Source organism: Sturnira hondurensis, unplaced genomic scaffold (genome assembly GCF_014824575.4).
Source record: "Sturnira hondurensis isolate 20B ecotype Veracruz unplaced genomic scaffold, ASM1482457v3 Scaffold0013931, whole genome shotgun sequence".
NCBI classification, from domain to species: Eukaryota; Metazoa; Chordata; class Mammalia; order Chiroptera; family Phyllostomidae; genus Sturnira; species Sturnira hondurensis.
In genome coordinates, this window is record NW_028086562.1 from 3,528,866 (window position 1) to 3,548,879 (window position 20,014).

Below are 20,014 nucleotides of genomic sequence, written 5' to 3' on the forward strand. Positions count from 1 at the left end.
GCGCCCCACCAGCCGAGCCGGAAAGGGCACACAGAACACATTCCTAACGGGGGTGGCTGTTCCCCAAAAGTCCCGACTTAAGAGAAGCCCCAGGACGCAGAGAAGGCCAAGCGGGAGGTTCTCGCCTTTGTCCTGTGACCCAGGGAGACCCTTTCCGGCCTGCCACCCCGGGGCTCTCGTGTAGCCGGACGGCGGGACGGCCGAGGCCCAGCTGGGCATCCCCAGGGAACCCCCAGGCCAGTGGCTGCCGCCCTCAGAGGGGCCTGCTCCCGGCCAGGCTGCGCTGGGAAAGCACTAGAAACAAACTTTTCTGTGTGGGCGCCAGACACGCAGCTGCTGCCGGCTCTGCAGGTGGGTCCCCGGGAAGACGGGGCGTACGCAGAGGGGCCGGCCGGCCTCGCTGGGACGGCAGCGTGGGCGCAGACGGACGCCTTCCTCATCCTGGTCCCCTCCGGGTCAGCACCCACAGGGCGGGGGCCCTGCTCTCAGCAAACGCTGGGTTTGGGACCTTCGGGGGGAACGGCAGACAGGTGCTTCCTGGGGACCCTGAGTCTGGTCCCTCACCCCTGCGCCAACCTGCCCTGTGGTCCTCCATGACCCCTCTCTGCTCCAGGGCTCAGGGGGTGCCCCCAGTGGTTCCCAGGCAAGACAGAGACAGTTGGTGCCTGGGAACCATCCCCGTGGCCTTGCCCTGGGGCAGGGGTCATGTTGAGGGTCAGTCTCCAGGGGGCCACCCCCCCAGCTGATGGGGGGGGGCCAGCATCACAAGTCCTGCCCAGCACAGATACCAAACACCAGGGGTCTTTGTCGTTTCCCCTTAACGGGCCACCCCTCCTTTTCTGAGGGAGAAAGGAGGGACGGGAGGGAGGGAGGGAAGTGGCCCCTGTTCCCAGGCAGCCTCCGGGAGGCCCACCGGGGAAGGCTGAGCCGCCTGGTCCCCTGCGTCCCCCACTCCCGTCTCCCTCTGACAACCTGCTGGCACTCCCCAGGTCCCTGGTGCACCAGCGGCCTGTCCAGACATGGGGGGCGGGGGGTCTGGTTGTCACCGCTGCGTGAGAGAGAGACGCAGAGGGCGAAATACCATTTAAGAAGCTGGTATTCGTGGATGTCCCTAGAATCTGAAAAGAAAATATTTATTTCCTTTTTCGCTTGTGAATCAGATGCTCTATTTAAAGAAAGTACCGTCCGCTGGACTGGGGCTGAGTTATTACCCCTTAAGGAAGTCAGGGAGAGTCTCGGGAGGTATTCTTAGTCATTCTCTCTCCTTTTTTCTGAAATTCCTCCGGAGCTGGGCCGAAGATAGCGCAGGATTGCATGGCGTTCTTGGGCTAAAAACGGCCAGACCTGACATGTCACGGTGCTCGGAGGGACAGGCGAGGGCTGGCGACGCGGTCCCCTCCCCGCCCTGCCCGCGGATCCGGAGGAGCAAGGAGGCGAGGGCTGGCGACGCGGTCCCCTCCCCGCCCTGCCCGCGGATCCGGAGGAGCAAGGGCGCCCGCACCCCGGACCCTCGGCACAGGCACGCCCAGCTGCGTCGGGGGTGGCTCGGCTCTGCCTCCCCACAGACGGCCCTGGAAGAGGTCCCCAAGTGCATACGCCGCCATCTGAGTGGCTTCCTCGGGCTCGAGCCTTTGAGGTCACACACCCGCGATTCCGGACACCTTCCGAATGTGTGTTGTGCCGCTTGCACCCATTCAGGCGACTGTCCAGGCAAAAACAAAGTCCCCAGACCCCTGCAATGTTCCCGCGCCTCACAGAAAACTCCAGGCAGTGTCACAGGCAAATCCTCCGCCCGGCCAAGGAGCCGCTCGCTACAAGGAGAGTTCAGGGGGTCCAGTCCCACCCGGGGTGGGGGGCTGCAGGGATGTCCCCCGCGGGCCTCCTGGTGCTTCGGAGAGGAAGCGAGAACACCAAGCCTAGCTCGTGAGGCCACGAGGCCAACAGGGAGCCCCAGAATCGGGTCTTCACAGCTCAGGCCGATGACACCTGTCCCTTTCCCAGGACACCTGGCACCGGCGGAATGACAAGGGGAAACAGCAAGAAGATGATGTGAATAACGATGAGCTAAATAAAAGCGAGCCCGTGCCCCCTCCCCTGGGCACACCAGCCAGCCGGCAGGGCCAGAGGCCAGGATGGTGGTCCCTCTTTCTGTCCAGGTTGGCGTCTGAGCCCAACTGCGAGTGGAATTTCCCGGGCGCTTTCACAGACCCGATGCCCAGGTGGGCTTGTCGGGACTTTTGGTTCCAAACCAGGACAGTCCCGGACAAACAGGGTGGGCTGGCCCCTCCCCCCGGCTGAAGCCCAGTGTCCCTGGCGTGAGGGCTAGGCCCCTGTAATTCTAACGCTCCAGGTGATTCCAACAGGCAGCTCGGGTGAGACCCCTAGACCTGGACCTTGGCCCCCAGGCCTCAGGCACCCAGGAGGAGCCCAGGAAACAGCCCTGACCTTCGGCGCCAACCTTCACATTTTTCTTTTCGGAGGGGAGAGGAGGGTGCTGGGGGTAAGGCGGCGAATGCAGGAGAGAGAGGAAGAGACTGTTCCCCACAGAGACCCAGGAGCTGAGGCTGGGGGGCAGTGCTCAGACCTCGGCCCTTGGTGCCTGCAACCCCCCACCACACCCAGAAACTCTGAGTGGGCCTGCCCCTCCCCCACAGCGCGACTGTCAGCCCCCAGGGCCCGGCGTGCTGTCTGGGTCCCCACAGAAGCTGGTTGTGGTGCTGCGCCTTCCCCAGCATCATGGAGCCTTTGAAGGCCCCCAACACGTTCCTTCCAAGAGACCAGAGGGCGGACGCCTGCCCACTGCGGGTTGGTGCCCCAGGAGGGCAGACGCTCCTGGGCCTCATCATTCATTCCACCCGCCGCCCAGGACCCAAAATGGGCCCCCAGACTTCTTGTCATTTAAAGAGGCTCGGCCCTGGCTGGTGAAAAAAGTTCCTTGCTTTCCCAAAAATGGGTGTAGGTGAGCAAGAACACAGCTTCCTTCCCCAGAAGCCCAGGGGGCCCAGCGTCCTGGGAAGCGCCTATCTCGGAACCGCCCCAGGATCTGAGAGCAGCGGCAGCTTCTCCCGTGCATCCCCGCCCTGGCGTCTCTATGGGTCCCGGCAGCCCGCCATGCAGGGCGTGCAGGTCCTGGCTGGCCCTCCCCACACCTCCCTTGAGCTCCAGGACCTCAGGGGGATCACTGTGGGGGTCACATGGCCAGAGCACTGGGAACCGTAGCCTGGAGCCTTGGGGCTCTTTGTCCGGCCACCTCGAAATGCCCACGGGCCCAGCCCAGACACAGCCTGTTTGCTGACTGAACAAGTGAACATGAATACCAGAACTCAGGACCGAAGGCCAGGGGGTGAGGTCATGCACCAAGCGAGTCGTCCGGATGATCGGAACCCCGTCCATTCACATCAACCCTTCCCCCGGCCCCTCCTGTGGAGGCCCAGGCGCCAGTCACAGGCAGGCAATGCTCTGGGCCCCGAGGCCACTGGCGCTGGCTTTCTGGGGGAGACAGGCCCTCAACCCCGAGACAAGCAGAAGCAGGCACGTTGGTATGGGACTCCCTCCGTGGGCTCCCCTGGGGGTCGGGCAGGGCTTACCCCCCCCACATGCCCATAGTTGTATGTGTGTGTGTGTCGGGGGTGTGCGGGGTCCCAGCTGCAGGGCCGGCCCTGGGCAGATGGTGCAGCCAAGGAGCCCACTTCCACGGCCTGCTCCCTCCGGGCCGGCCGTCCCTCCAGACGACTCTTAATTAGCAAAATAAACAGCATGATGATAAATGTCATGATTTACTCAACAAATGAGCAAAATCATTGTTTCTCCAGACCCCAGGGCCATGGAACGCAATCTCCTGGTGATTTATCCCAGGCAGCGTGAGCGGCGTCTGCATCAGCAGGCACGTCACCCTCAGGGGCGGGGCCAGGGGCGGGTGGGCGTCACCCGGGGCAGGGAGACAGAGCCCCTGCCTTTGAGGTGGAGCACGGGGCCAACCCCACTCATCCCAAAGTCTGTCTGTCCCCACAGACGTGGCTGGCCAGGTCGAGGTGCAAGAGAGACACACCTCAGCACATGGGGTGTGTTTCTCTCCAAAACGACAGGCGTTTCCAAGTGAGCCCCCAACACCCAGGAGAAAGGGGGTTCGGAGTCACGGGGTGCTTCTGATACCCATGTTGGGGAGAAGCCTTAGCCACCAGGCTACCCTTATCCGTCCCTTCGTGAAATGAGGGGGGTCCCCCAACCTTGAACCTGAAGGGTGTAGGCCATGGTGTCTCGGCCGGCGGGGGAAGGCGTGCTGTTGGCCAGAGAGGCGAGCGGCCCCGAAACCACGCGGTGGCCTGACAGCGTCAGTCACACGGAGACGAAAAGGAATGTCCAGAAAGACAATCTTGTTCTCCGAGTAGAAAGAAAGCTGTCCCCGCGGTGTCCCAGAGTGACAGCGAGAAGGGTCTACTTGACCTTGAGCTTAGTCCAGACCTGGGGACTCCCTCCGGCGCCTGTGGGGGACCCCCCTGTGTGCCCAACTCCCAGGCCCAGATCACGGGGACCCCAGGCCCTCCTCGGATTCCTTCTGCCGTCTTTGCGGAAATGTCCCCTCCTCTTCTCTCTCCGTCCATGGGCAGCGCGCAGAGGCTGGAAAACCAAGCTGCGAGTCCCACGTGAGACCCAACGGCCGCACACACAGAACCCAGGGCCGCGGGAAGATGACCCCAGGGGGTTGTCCCCGGGACCCGCTCGGATGTCGGGCCTGCCCCGCCTCACCCGCTAACTCGACGCTACACCCAAGTGGCTGCCTCGTTCTCTCCCTCGCTGCATCACCACGGGCCCAGGGTTCATCCTGGCGGGGGCGCATGGCCCGGCCATCGCATCTGTGTTAGTGACGTGGGGATTCAGAGGAAGACCCCACGTTTTCTGCTCTGGTCTGGGGCCAGATGGCAGTCACGGATGGCAGTGGACCCCTCACAGGAAGGGGCCCCCGGGAGTCACTCTCCCCAGCCGTCTGTCCCACTCAGGGAGGGCACGAGAATACAGGGAACCAGCAAAGATCCGTTTCAGGGGACACGTGGGGAAGCCCACAAGGCTGTGTAGGAGGGAAGACAGTGGCTTTCTGCCCCGAGGGCCGAAACAGAGGCCCCTGAGGCTAGAAAGAAACCGCCTTATGATGGACTTCAAGCAAAGGTAGGTTTGTCCTTCTCTCAGGGTGCTCCCTCGGAGCCTGCGGAAGTGGGGATCCCACCCAGTCCCGCCAAGGGCTCTCCGTTGCAACAATGACGCAAATGCTTGCCCGACCCACTGGCTGGGGGCCCCGATGCCCAAATGGGGACCACGGAGCATCGGCGCCCGAGCTCTCTGGGGGAACGAGGTGGGGCGCACGCAGGGTGGCAGGCACCCTGAGGGCTGAGGGAGGGCGGCGGGTGGGGGGCAAGCGCTTCCAGTGCGGGCAGCAGAGGCAGGTGTCGGGTCACACCTGGGGACAAAGCCCACTGCCAAGGTGGGCGGGGCTGGGCGGGGAGTGCGTTTCCTCACGTCCACCAGGAATGAATAATGTGCCAAAGTCAACAGATAACAACCGAGGCTGGTACCGGGCTGGGCCCTGGCAGGCAGAGGCGGCGCGGGCCATTTCTTTAAAGAAAGAGCAAACAGAGACCCTATCAGGGCAGACAGGAACAAGGTCGCCTCAAGGTCGTCCGACGCAGGACCGCTGAGGCTTGCTTTCGCTCCAGCGTCTAAAAGCCACCTGCTTCTGGGACAGCCCGGACCTCTCTGAGCCTGAGTCCCAAANTCCCCAGCCGTCTGTCCCACTCAGGGAGGGCACGAGAATACAGGGAACCAGCAAAGATCCGTTTCAGGGGACACGTGGGGAAGCCCACAAGGCTGTGTAGGAGGGAAGACAGTGGCTTTCTGCCCCGAGGGCCGAAACAGAGGCCCCTGAGGCTAGAAAGAAACCGGCTTATGATGGACTTCAAGCAAAGGTAGGTTTGTCCTTCTCTCAGGGTGCTCCCTCGGAGCCTGCGGAAGTGGGGATCCCACCCAGTCCCGCCAAGGGCTCTCCGTTGCAACAATGACGCAAATGCTTGCCCGACCCACTGGCTGGGGGCCCCGATGCCCAAATGGGGACCACGGAGCATCGGCGCCCGAGCTCTCTGGGGGAACGAGGTGGGGCGCAGGGTGGCAGGCACCCTGAGGGCTGAGGGAGGGCGGCGGGTGGGGGGCAAGCGCTTCCAGTGCAGGCAGCAGAGGCAGGTGTCGGGTCACACCTGGGGACAAAGCCCACTGCCAAGGTGGGCGGGGCTGGGCGGGGAGTGCGTTTCCTCACATCCACCAGGAATGAATAATGTGCCAAAGTCAACAGATAACAACCGAGGCTGGTACCGGGCTGGGCCCTGGCAGGCAGAGGTGGCGCAGGCCATTTCTTTAAAGAAAGAGCAAACAGAGACCCTATCAGGGCAGACAGGAACAAGGTCGCCTCAAGGTCGTCCAACGCAGGACCGCTGAGGCTTGCTTTCGCTCCAGCGTCTAAAAGCCACCTGCTTCTGGAACAGCCCGGACCTCTCTGAGCCTGAGTCCCAAACACCCTCGAATCTCCTGAACAGCCGGTGGGAAAGACAGGACAGGCTGAGTCTGCAAAGTGCCACCTCACAGCCAAAGCCACTCACCTGCCGTGTTGTCGGAGACAGCGTGCACCTGCCTCCCAGCGGAACCGCCGGCAGAGCCCGCGCTCAGACGGGGAGCTTCCGTGACCCCCGAGTGCACACCCCACGAGCTCCCAGGGCCACACCCCACCTGCCTGCTGGGCAGTGGAGGCCCTCAGTGTTGAGGGTGCACTGGCCCCGTCTCTGGTGGTGGAGGCAGGCTTGCCCGGCTGCGGGCCACTGCCCCCGCTCCCTCACAAACACCAGCCTCTGGGAGACCCCCAGGGAGTGCCTCCGTGTTGCCAGGCCCAGGAGTGGTGCCCCGGGGTGGTGGGGGTCTGGGAGCCTCGCCTCCAGCCGGGGGGTGGGGAGGGCACACGTGAGCCCCCCGGGTCTCTAGGGACAAGTTCAGGCGTGCCGCGAGAGGTGTGGAAACCACGAAGCCTGGTGAGTGAACCAAGTCAGGGGACCTTCCCAGAGCCGTGGCAAGGCTGTGAGAGCTGGCACGCCCGCCCTCGCTGCCCTGACGCCGGCTCTTCCTGGGACTGGTCTCCATCCTAGACAGAATCCAGGTTCGCACCTGTGTTTCCCGCCTGGCCAGCGCCCCAGCCAAAGCAGCACCCAAGACTGGCTGTCGGGGGCCGGCAGAAAGGCCAGGACCCAGGAGACCAGCTTACAGCACCTTCAGATCGGGGCCCAGCATCCATGGTGACAACGCCAAGGGAGGGACGCCTTCAGGGACATCGGCGCCCTTCACCTACTGTGCCTCTATTCTCCCGCTGCACACAGAGCCACCGAGGCTGTCAGGGAAAACTAACTCGCTGAGGCCCGTCTCTGACAGGATGGGACTGTTCCCTGCTCTCATGAAAAGTGGGGGCTCCTGCCAGGGAGCTGGGTGACAGGGAGCGGTGGGTGGGAGGCCCTGGGCGCCTGGGGACAGCACAGCCACCTGCATGAGACACTCAGCAGGCGCAAGGCCCCCATGGGCAGGAGGTCCCCTGCGCAGTGACCCTGTTCTGGGACAGTCCACCCATCTCCCAGCACCTAAGACCCAGACAGGACACGCAGGCACTTTAAGACATGAGCTCATTAAAGACACATTTCCGGGAAGAGAGCGGGCACAGCCTACGACGGGGCTGACAGGCACCCGCGAGGACCTGCGATGCTTTCGGAGTCGCGTCATGCGAACAGCGGGACAAAACAAGCCTGGGAAATGTGACATTCGAACGCTCTCTCGCCCGAGCCTCCTGCCTGGGGCGGCGGTGACGGCAGCTCAGCCGGCTTTATAAATAGATGGAGCCCAAGATAAATGGCCGCGATCAATCACACCGACGGGGAAGGCTCACCTCCCATCCAAAGTCGGCCTCCTTCAGCGTGGCCCGCGGCGCCACCATGTAGGGCCCGAAGCGCTCCCCGATCTCCATCCTCTTCTTGGCCCAGATGCCGAGGCCAGCCCCCGGGATCGAGGACTCCCGGAGCTCGAAGTCCGGCGGGATGGGGATGTCCTCGGGGATGTAGACGGGCGCCTCGTAGGGGGAGCCCTCCTTGGGGGTGAAGTCCTCGCTGGTGGGGAAGGGGGACGCCGGCCCCATGGGGATGGGGGACATGATGCTGTCCTCGGTCTCGTCCTCAGCGCTCTCGCCCGCCAGCAGGTCCGGGTCCGGCTCATACATATTATTTACAATGTCGCCGTCACCTGGGGAGAGAAGGCAGCGTCAGGCCGGGCGGCACACCTTCCCCTGTGAGTGAGGCTCAGAGACCGCGCTCAGATGGGGGCCCCCCGCAGTCCCCGGCCCCCAAGGGACCTCTGCAGCCCAGCGGCCCTCACTCGTGCGGGAGGTGCCTGGGACGGCGGTGCCACCAGCTCCTCCAGGGACTGCCCTCTGCATGTCCCTGTGGCCCCGGCCGGACTGAGAACCCGAGAGCCTGTTCCGCTTTAGGAGAGTGGGGACAGGAGCTGCCCATGTGCCACGAGATTGGGGACAGGGAGGGAAGTTGTCACTCTGGGCCCCCAACCCCGGGCTGGTGGTGAAATCCACGTCCCAGAACCGTCCAGGCCGCATCTGCAGCCTTGGAAATGAAGGGACAGAGTCACATCCCAAGTGCCCAGGAGGACTCAGAGTTTGGGTTCCTGTGGACACCCTGGGCAGTGGGTGGGGCCAGCAGGACCCTGGGAGCTCCCCATGGTCAGTTGGGACAGAGGCCTGCGGAGGCCATGGACAGGCCTCCCTGATCCGACAGTCACAGGACTGAGCAGATGGGTGGGACGGTCCCTGGCTTATCTGTCTGGGCAGCCTCTCTTTGGGGTTTCTCCTAAGAGACAGTTGGTGTTAAGAGAGCGCCACCTGGACAGACACCAGCCCCGAGGAGGTGACAGAAAGCGGGCTGAGGAGGGACAGCGAGAGCAAGGGGTAGGTCACACAGTGGGGACAGGGCTCACTCCGGGGCTCTCTGGGTGCTGACCCAGAGAAGCCAGAAGGCAGGTGAACTTGACAGTGCGTCGTCTGCAGTCGCCGGAAGGCAGAAACACCCAGGTGCCCGCCCACAGGTGGGGGACGCTGGAGCGTGGTCCCCCACGTGGCGGAGTATTGCACAGCCCTGAAAAGAACGGGCTGCCACCCCACTGCCACCCGGGCATCACACCAAGTGGGCGAACCAGGACCCGAAGGCCACATGGCCTATGGTTCTGTGTCTAAGGAACGTCCAGAGCAGGCGAACCATGGAGATGAAATGCATGTTGTGGGGGGCGGGGGGGCGAATGCACAGGTGCGGGGTCTCCTCTGGGGAAGGAAGCGTCCTGGAACTAGACAGAGGCGGCGGGGGCACAGCATCGGGACGTGCTTCACGTCACTAAATCGCTCTCTTCAGAATGGCTGATGTTGTATGTCACTGGGATTTCCCCATGGTGAAATTTTAAAAGTCAGAGGAGGTCAGGGAGGCGGAGGGGAGGAGTAGCAGGAGGACCCCATTGGCCCCTGGAGCAGGCTGACCTCTGACTCCAGGCTTCCGCCCGAGCCCACCTTGTGAAAATCAGGGGAAGTGACGGGCCGGTGGTCACCTCGGGCCCTGGGCCCTCCCTGCTCCCTGACTGATGTGGGCCAGTGAAGCAACAGTCTCCACGGAGACGGGACCTTCCAGTACAAGAAAAATGACTCTGGGTCCCTCATGCTGCTTGCAAATGGGTCTGGTTGAGAAGAAACAGAATGCTTTCTTTCCAAAGAGACCAAAGTCTTAAAGGGGAAGAAACGTCACCAGGTGACACTTATTAAATTCAGCAGCGTCCCAGGAGCAACTGTTGCGTCGAAAGTGGCCGGCGGCTGCTTCCTTCTCACGGACGGGTGGGGCCCTTTCAGGAAGGCCGCCCAGGCCCCCACGCAGCCCCCTCCACCCACGACCCCCAGTCAGAGGTTTGCCAGTGCCCCCCCCGCACCCCTCCCCTGCTGTGGGGGCACAGAGCTACATGACAAGGCAGTGACCCAGGTGTGGCCTCGTCACCGGGGCCCGGGAACGGCTTGCCGCTGGCAAACAGAGCCCGCACCCGAGTCCGAGCCCGGGGAGTCGGCGGCGCCCTCGCCCTCGGGTGCCTCTCTGGGCTCTTTTGTGTGGTGGGGGTAGGGGGGTGGGGGTGTTTTTTAAAATTTTCTGTTTGAATTCTACTTCCCAAAACGTGCCACCTGCTGCAGGACAAACGACACTGTAAAGCCCGGTCCCGTTTCCTGGCGGAGCAAACAGCTCGGGAGAGCGAGGTGGTGTTTCCTGCTGATTAAGGAGGCTGCGCTCCTGCCTCCACCCCCAGCGCCAGGAAACCCTGAGTCTCCCTTCCGCGCCTTTCTCTCCGAGCTGGGGGCAGCAGGCCTGAGGACCCCACAGAGACGTTGGAGACAGAGAGGGGTCCCGGCAGCCTCAAGGCCCTGGAGAAAGAAAGCGGAAAGCTTCTCAGAGACGCCGGAGCCTCGGGGCAGGCTGAGCACAAACCATCCACCTCCCCAGGGCCCTCGGGGACCCAGAGGGGCCGGATGGGGAGACCGTCCTTCCCCTGCCCTGTGCTCCTGTCAGGGGCCCCTCTGCCCAGACCGGACCGGCGTCTCCCCGCTGCCTCCCAGCTCCTGGCCCCGGCGGCCCAGTCCCCGTGACTACCCGGGTGTTTCCAGGGACTCTCTTTTGAAGGCTGGGATGCGCAGCCAAGAACATGAGCTTTTTATGACTTTGGAGACCGGCTCGGGTGTGTTATTTCCCGGCCAGGAGACCGCGGGTCCTTTATTGGGGTTTTGCGGTAGTTCCAGGGGAGGGGCTCCTGACGGAGCCCATCATTCCTCAAAATTCTTCTGGGAGACATACCAAGGCAGTAAAAGTGGGGAGGAGAGGGGAGGGGCAGGCGGGGACAAGAGGAAGGGAAGGGGCCCGGATGCCGGGGCGGGAAGGGGGGGTGGTGGCCTTGAGCAGTCCTGAGCCAGGGCCACTGAGATTGGGCCACAGGGCCCTCAGCAGGCACCAGTCCCAGCCAGACCGCTGTGTTCTCGGGTGACAAAGTGCCAGGCCTGGGCTGGAGGCTCATCACACAGGACTGGGCATGTGTGCGGTGGTCATCTGCTCAGCGAAGCAGAGCAGCCCAGCTGCCCCGCCCCCCGGTCTGGGACTGTGCTTCTGGGAGCCACCGAGTCCCCCAGTCCTTAGTTTAGGGCTGGGTCTTTTCCAGCCTCGAAGGGGAGGGTTCTGCCCCCACCTCAGGTGTTAATCATCCCTGAACAGAAGCTGCCCCACTATCTCCCTGAGAGCCCCATCAAGACATCGGGGTCTGCAGAGAGAGAGGAGACCCCAAGTTAGGACGGGTGAGCCCTGTGACCTAGTACAGAACGTCCCTCCTACACTGTCCCTACAAGGCTGATGGCCACATAAGCAGGACCCTCCCGGGAGGGTGATTATAGTTGGCACAATGACCACCGGCTCCTTCCCAGAGGCCCCAGCTCCTGGTGGGGGGCCCCGGGGTGCACTGGGCCGAGCCAAGCCTGGTTCCTGGGCCAGGCACCAGGAAGGAACTTCTCCAAGTTCAAGTGCGTGTGTGTGTGTCCCCTTGGTGGTGGCATGGGGTTTCAGGAAGGCCACTGAACTTGCTGGCCTCACCTGGGTGGGGCCTGGGAGTGTGGGTGCGAGTGTGGGTGCAGCCTGTGTGTAAGTGCACCCGAGAGGAGTGTGTAAGGGGGGTGAGAGGGTCCTGAAAACACGTCCGTGTGGCCTCCCCCTGCACGCGCGCAGCCCTCTGCCTGGAGACCCCAGAGAAGGCAGAAGGAAAGCCCATCCGTGGGGCTCAGGAGCGATGGGGCCGGGGCAGCCTCGCCCTTCCTCCCCCGAGCAGGAGACGGCAGGGCCCTGTCCAGCTGCCCCAGGCTGGGCCCCCCAACGGGCCAGTGGACCCCACAGGAGCAACCCAGTGCTGGCCCACAACGTCCTGTGGTCACTGCCAACAGGCCTGGAGGAGGGACAGTGCAGAAGTCCCCGCCCAAACGCCCCGTCCGCTTGGCCGGCTCGCCCTCTCCCAGCACTGCGCATACTCCTCCCCCTGCGCACCCCCCCAGGACACCCCTATTGGCCAGAGGAGGGACTTGCCCCGGCTCTCGCCTGCCCAGCCCCAGAGGGTGTGCGTACCCACAGGAGCACGTGCTCCCGGGGCCCCAAGCCCCCATCCTGGCTGCCTGGCCCAGAGAGCCGCTGGCCAGCCCCTGCAGGCCCACCCGTCCAGGCCCCAGACAGAGAAGGGCTGGCGGACCGCTGGGGGGGCCGCTCCCCACCTTCAGGGGGTGGCTCCTGGGAGCAGCAGCGGCTGAGGACGGGGGAGACTTCCCCAAAGAGAGGGTCTCCCTGCTTTGTAGTGGTGGCCACATCAAGAGCCGTAAAGAGGGGCGGTTGGGGGTGGGGAGCAGGGGGCAGCAGGTCACAGGAGGACTTGGGAGGCATCGCCGCAGGGCTGGGCGGCTCTGCGTCCCCCTGTGGGGGTGGGCCCAGACCTGGGGGAGACGCAGCTCAGTGCAGAGGCGCAGGTGAGAGCCCAGTTCGGGGGAGGAGGAGGCACGTAGCCTTGCTGACACCCCTCGGAAACCGGGGTTCTGCAACTGCTAGCCCCGGGGACCCACTAAGGGCACCAGGGCCTGTGCCTCTCCCAGTCCCACAACTGCGTGTGATTCTACAATTATTTCAATTAAAGTCCCGATGGAGGGACCACCTACGTGGAAAAACCACAGGCCTGCATTCCACCTGGCACGCAGCAGGGTGCAGCGCCCTCAGCTCCGAGTGTACCCGGGCACACACCTACTTCCTCTCGCGGGATCACAGGCCCCTCCTGTTGGCCAGAATCGCCCGCCCCCGACCAGCTCACAGCGGAAAAGGATGTGCCAATCACCCCATCATCGTCTTTGACACCCTGCATGGACCCTGGCGCCAGGCCGGGCAGGGACTGGAGAGGCCGGCGAAGTGCCCGGTGTCCTGCCTGTGAGCGGGTCCCCCGAAGTCTGCACCCATCCCTCCTCCCTCATCACAGCCCATCTGTAGATCGTGTCAGGGTCGTGGGTCAAGAGCAGGTCATTCTCTGCTGATTTGATGCCGACCCTCAGGTGGGCACCACGGTCCCCCCAAATGGGAGAGAACAGGCCACTGGAAGAGAAAGAGGGGCCACAGTGACCCCCATGAGTGAGCCGCTCAGAAACAGAACTTGGGGCCCCTCAGTGGAGCGGGCCCATGGCTTTCTGAAGGAAAGGCCCCGCGGGTCAGCCCCGCGGTCAGCCGTCGCCCACCCTTGGCCTTGCCCGCTGCCCGTGGAGCTGGCAGACATGGCCCTGCCCAGGGAGGACGGCGAGCAACCGCAGTTGCAGGGGGCGGTCTGAGGTCCACCCTGCACGATGCCGCTGGCTCCCGGGCCCACGTGGGCTCGAGGGCCCACGAGGGGAATGGCCCCCGCCATCCCGTGGAGACAGACCTCGAGCTGGAGACATCGCCTCCCGGGTCCATCCCTCACTGCAAGTGGCCAGGCCTCCGGAGCTGCATTTGCTCCCGTAAATCGGGGCAAACACAGCCTCCCTGCGGGGTGTGAGGTACAGGCCGGGGCTCCACTGGCTCCCCCAAAACCCTGGGCTGGAGTCTGTCACGGACCTTCTCCCCACGCAGGGAACCGCCAGGCCAGTCAGGGCTGATCTAGAAACTTCACAGGCCACCCCCTTCCAAGATGCCACGAGGCAGAAAGGCAGGCCCTCTGAGGGTCTGAGAGGAGAGCAGGCGTACCGTCCACGAATGAGAAGTGCGCACCCCGGGAAAGCAGGATAGAACACAGAGCACCGACCTCCTAAAAACGGCCGAAGCACTTGGGAAGCTGGGCCAGCTCCATCTCGACAACCTGTTTCCCAAGCCCCCCCCCCCCCCCCTGCAGGGTTATCAGCAAATTTGCTCCTTAGCAGGAGAAAAGGGGCCGCAATCAGCCCGCTCCCGGCAACCCCTCCGGTCTCCAGGGGAGACCAGGCCCAGTTCACGTCTCATCAGAAACACTTCAAGCGCGGTTCTCGGTTTAGGAAGCCGCACCCCGGCCGGGCTCCCAGTTCTGGCTATTCCACCCCCGAGCCCCTGGCCCGGCCCCACCCCTGACGGTGGGGGTCCCGCGGACTTCCCCAGGACGGTACTAGCGGCTCCACGCCCTGGCTGCAGGCTGGTCTCCACAGGCAACCACTCCAGACCCCCGAGCCACCTGCTTTCATTACAGTTTCTGTGGGTGAAACGGGACCCAGGCTGTGACCTGCCCCCCATTGTCCCTCCCTCCTTGGCCTGGCTCCCAGGGAGAGGACCCACATGCGCCCAGGAAACACCGGGCGACGGTTCCAGGAAACCAGGCTGGGCCAAGCCTCCCGAATCTGGTTTCAACGAAACCTCCTACACAGAGGCCGCCAGGCGGTGCGGGCCCAGGGCCTTCCGGATCTGTGCAAACCCTGGACCTGCAGCCCCACCACATCACCCAACAGAAGGACATGCCCATTCCCAGGGGGAGACAGACTGGGGCCCCTTCCCAAAGGCCAGCTCCGGGTCACAACACCGGGGGTCCCATTAGATTCCACCAGGTCTATCAAAAGCAGTATTTAAAAGTTCCATTCAGTTCGGCGTATAGAAGGAACATGGTGGCAGAGGTGAGGGGAAGTGGGGGACAGACGATTAAGGACATGGGGAAGCAAGGTGCCTGGCCAGCACAGGGCCATTCAATTCTAGAACCACCCAGCGGTGACCAAAGAAGCAACTGGGTAACAGCGGGCAGGCCCGGTCAGAATGCTGACTTCTCTGTCCTGCGGGTCAAGGCCATTAGCAGATGTCACCTTGTCCACCAGGTCTCGAGGGCAGCTCCGTGCAGACAGGGCCACGGAGCACACAGCCAGTACTGCCATTGACCTGAGTCTCGCGGAGGCCCCGAAAGCAGGGGTGGGGGTAGGACTACCCTCATTTTGTGCATCAGGGAAGCTCACGCCCACGCGGCTGGACAGGGCTGCTCAGTCCAGACTCCAAAGGTCTCAGACGCCGAACTGTACAGCCCCAGCGCCCTCCCTGTGGAAGGACGATGCCCGGAAAAGCGTCCCAGTACTTATGATGGCCTTACCTCCTGCCACACAGAAGACACAGGGAATGGGTGGGTACACTTAGGGGTGGAGGGGGGGACAGATGAACAGATGGGTGAGTGGATGGATGGATGGATGGTGGATGGATGGATGGACAGGTCAGTGGGTGGATGGTGGATGGATGGATGGATAGGTCAGTGGGTAGATGATAGATGGATGGATGGATAAGCAGGTCAGTGGGTGGATGATAGATGGATGGATGGACAGGTCAGTGGGTGGATGGACAGATGCAGAAAGTTAGATACAAGGACAATCTAGAGGACAATTCTTAACGGAGAAAGTTAAAGGCTGAAACCCTTACTTCCCATTCTTGCCTTTTCTTCCCCACGGATGAGTCCCATTAGCATGCGCCTCGGGCTTCTCTTCCCCCAGATTCTCCCAGGTGAGTCTGAGAGGACACCTGGGCTTGCCCAGTCCAGCCCCCCACCCCAGAAGTGAGCCAGTTTCTCCCCTGCCCCATTGGGGCCACCCTCCCTGCAGCCGCACGGAGTGGCCTGCCTGGCCCTGCTCCCTGGGCAGCCAGGGGGCGCGTCTGTGATGCCGAGGCCCAGCCGCAGCCCCCCAGCTGGGACTTCACGTCCGCACCTTCTGATGGTTCTTTCATCTCTCGAACCACGCGGAAGGCCTGCTGGGCGCTGGGCCCCCAGAGACCCCAACGCATCCCTCCCCAGACCCTGCAAGTGCCCACGGGCAGTGACGGCCACAGCGGCTGTCTCCCCTGCTGCTCGGGGAAGGGATGAGGGACAGAGAGGGGCCCTCCAGCAGGCTGGGTCCCTGGAGACCACTGGGTAAAACGGTGACGTAAACCTTCTTTCTAACTAGCGATTCCTGAGCTGCTGCGTTCCTGTGGGGGCAGCCGGCGAGGGGGGCTCGTCTTCAATGAGGGGGTTCTTGGGGCAGCCCCACCTCCAGAAACCGCTTTCGAGAAAGGGAACCAGGAGTGAAGGGCTCAGCATGGCCATTGTTCGTTACTTCAATCAACCACGGCAAACCCGACAGCCTCTCCCCCAGGCCGAGCCCTGCCTCGGGGACAAGGACAAAGCAGTCGGCTCCAGGACCAGGCCAGCGGGGCGCCCCGATGCTCAGGGACCCAAGGCCGGCCACCTCGGTCCCTCGCTCATTGGCATTCCGCGCGCCGAGCAGCCACCACGAGCTTCAGGGCCCAGAGCGGAGCGTGGCTGCCAGCAGTGCCGCAGATGAATAGCTCTGAGAAAGACGTTCCTGCAAACATGCTAAAAATTAATAATAATCAATTGCCGTTTAGACTCCCAGCCCTACGCCCAGGACCTTGCTCGCAGGGACCTGAGGGCAAGGAGCCCCAGCTGCAGGGCGGACGGAGCCGAATGTCATCAGGGCCTGGGGGCCCGGGAGGTGCAGGGCTGGAGCTGGCCTCTCCTGCCAGGGCCCAGGTGTCAGGGCCTCCCCAACAAAGAGGTGGGGCCACCCCTCCCTCCCCAACCCTGACAACACGGCGCCTGCTCCGCCTGGCCACCGTCACACGCACAGACTTGTGACGTGTCCCCCAAACTGAGCTGGCCAGGACGCCCACAGCATTGCCTCCTTCTGGAGATGAAGGAAGTGAGGTCGGAACCACCTTGACTTGTCCAGTGTCCAGAGCAGGTGGGGCAGGCATTCGTGCCTCCTGTCACCCAGGATGCCACCAAGACTGTGGGGGGGGGGGCGGTTGAGCTGTGTTCCCCCCTGCATGTCTTTTGCCCTGAGCCCTGGTGCCTGGCGTGAGACCTGCGCCTGAAGCAGGGTTGTTGCCGAGGTGAACGGGTCAGGCGAGGGTGGGCTTGGATTCAGTGGAACTCGTGTGCTTCTGAGAAGAGAGGACAGAACACAAGGGGATGCTGGGGTGGGGGGACAGCATGGCCTCGGTGACAGAGGCCTCAGACTGTGAGGGAAGACACGTTTAATGCCCCCAGTGTACGGTGCTGTTTCAGCAGCCTGGAGCGGGCAGAGAGCGCCAGCAGGAGGGCCCTGACCACCAGGGATGCCGCCGGGGCCCCACTGCTCACACGACCCCATGGAAGGTCCCATCTGCCCCTCTTCATCCACTCACAGCACAGGGAAGGCTGTCACCAGTCTACCCATTTCACAGAGGTGGAAACTAATGCACCACGTGGACAGGGGTTCCGTGTGAGCCCCTGCTGGGCGTGGAGCCCAGCAGCAGCCCCTCAGAGCCCGGGACAACGCCCTTGGAAGGAGTCCCCCACAGCTGCATGGCCACTGCCAAGCTCAGCCTACCCAAGGTCACATCCGCCTGCAGCCGAGCCCAGCGGCCGAGGGGCTGCAACCAAGACGGAGCCCCAGGCGTCCACTGCTAGAGCCCCCCACAGCCCGGGCCCGGGTCCCCATCCAGAAGAACTGACACCGAGCTGCGGGGGCTGTGACCCGCAGCCCCGACCACCTGGCCCCTGCTTCTAGCCAGCACATTATTCTAAGACGATTATTTCCCCGCGCAATGCTCAGGGGACGGCGGCGCGCCTATTTCTGGCTCGTCCCCACTCCCTGTGCTTCCATCGCCCCAGGCAGGCGACGCCACTGTAATTTTTATCAGGGCTTGTTCCTGGTAAAAGCCTCTTTGTTTCAGAGAGATGTGATTTGGCCTTTCTCCTCCTCTCCTTTATTCCTTGGCTAATACACCACTTCCCCGAGCCCTGGGGGCAGCGAGGTGGCCGTGGTCGCTCTGATCTCGCTGTTTTTCTTCTAAATCATGGCCGAGGCTCCCTGGCCCTGTGCTGAGCACCGAGCGAGCCGGCAGCCACGCTGGGGGGGGTCACTCAGGACCCCCACCTCCGGCGCTGTTCGTGTGCTGGACACCGCGCTGGGGCCTGGCCCCCAGACCCCCTCANATCCCATGTTGGGGGGGGGGGGCGGTTGAGCTGTGTTCCCCCCTGCATGTCTTTTGCCCTGAGCCCTGGTGCCTGGCGTGAGACCTGCGCCTGAAGCAGGGTCGTTGCCGAGGTGAACGGGTCAGGCGAGGGTGGGCTTGGATTCAGTGGAACTCGTGTGCTTCTGGGAAGAGAGGGCAGAATACATGGGGACGCTGGGGGGGGGGGGACGGCATGGCCTCCGGGGACAGAGGCCTCAGACTGTGAGGGAAGACACGTTTAATGCCCCCAGTGTACGGTGCTGTTTCAGCAGCCTGGAGTGGGCAGAGAGCGCCAGCAGGAGGGCCCTGACCACCAGGGATGCCGCCGGGGCCCCACTGCTCACACGACCCCACGGAAGGTCCCATCTGCCCCTCTTCATCCACTCACAGCACAGGGAAGGCCGTCACCAGTCTACCCATTTCACAGAGGTGGAAAGTAATGCACCACGTGGACAGGGGTTCCGCGTGAGCCCCTGCTGGGCGTGGAGCCCAGCAGCAGCCCCTCAGAGCCCGGGACAACGCCCTTGGAAGGAGTCCCCCACAGCTGCATGGCCACTGCCAAGCTCAGCCTACCCAAGGTCACATCCGCCTGCAGCCGAGCCCAGCGGCCGAGGGGCTGCAACCAAGACGGAGCCCCAGGCGTCCACTGCTAGAGCCCCCCACAGCCCGGGCCCGGGTCCCCATCCAGAAGAACTGACACCGAGCTGTGGGGGCTGTGACCCGCAGCCCCGGCCACCTGGCCCCTGCTTCTAGCCAGCACATTATTCTAAGACGATTATTTCCCCGCGCAATGCTCAGGGGACGGCGGCGCGCCTATTTCTGGCTCGTCCCCACTCCCTGTGCTTCCATCGCCCCAGGCAGGCGACGCCACTGTAATTTTTATCAGGGCTTGTTCCTGGTAAAAGCCTCTTTGTTTCAGAGAGATGTGATTTGGCCTTTCTCCTCCTCTCCTTTATTCCTTGGCTAATACACCACTTCCCCGAGCCCTGGGGGCAGCGAGGTGGCCGTGGTCGCTCTGATCTCGCTGTTTTTCTTCTAAATCATGGCCGAGGCTCCCTGGCCCTGTGCTGAGCACCGAGCGAGCCGGCAGCCACGCTGGGGGGGTCACTCAGGACCCCCACCTCCGGCGCTGTTTGTGTGCTGGACACCGCGCTGAGGGGCCTGGCCCCCAGACCCCCTCAGACGTCAAGGGCGGGGGGCTGGCTCCAGACACCCGCCCCTCCCCCTCATGTTCGACAGCTCCACAGGGTGCTTTAAAAAAATTGTGATAAAAGACACGTCACATAAAAGTCACCGTCTTAACCTCTGTTTGTGCAGCTCAGTGGCCTTAAACACACTCCCACTGTCCTGCAGTCGTCACCACCACCCTCTCCAGAACTTTCCATCCTCCCAAAATGCACCTCTGTCCCCACGAAATGCTCCCCACCCCGCCCCCGCCCCAGCCGCTGCACTGTGTCTGCTCCCTGTCTGTGTGGGTCTGAGTCCTCCAGGGACCTTCCGAGTGGCCTCCCGGCCCCTGCCCCGCTGTGTCTGGCGCACGTCCCTCGGTGTGACGTTCTCAAGGCCCAGCCACGCCTAGCAGGTGCCGGAGCTTCCCCCCTTCCCAGGGCCGGGCAGCGCTCCACGGCCGATGCCCACCACAGCTCCTTTATCCATGTGTCCGTCCCAGGACCGTTTGCTTTGTGGGTGGTGCTGTTCTGAATCCGGGGTGCAGGTGTCCGTGTGGGTCCACAGCACCCCTTTCAGCATTGTCGACACCCACAGGAAAGAGGCGTCTCTCAGGATGTCCCCGTCAAGCAGAAGGAGGCTCCGTCCTCAGCCCTGGTCCCCACGCCAGTCCCCACGCTGGACCTTGCCCTCCCCACCTTGGCTCACCCGGG

At 63.5% G+C, this 20,014-nt stretch overlaps 1 protein-coding gene across 3 annotated transcripts in view; it reads right to left on the bottom strand.

Annotated features, from left to right (window-relative positions):
- PRDM16 (PR/SET domain 16) overlaps nt 1-20,014 on the bottom strand; it is a 283,393-nt gene that overhangs the window by 183,420 nt on the left and 79,959 nt on the right. For all 3 annotated transcript variants that reach the window (XM_037062126.1, XM_037062125.1, XM_037062127.1), the window contains exon 2: nt 7,964-8,313. In XM_037062126.1, the coding sequence (XP_036918021.1) occupies nt 7,964-8,313 (350 nt within the window). The remainder of the gene's footprint in view (nt 1-7,963; nt 8,314-20,014) is intronic.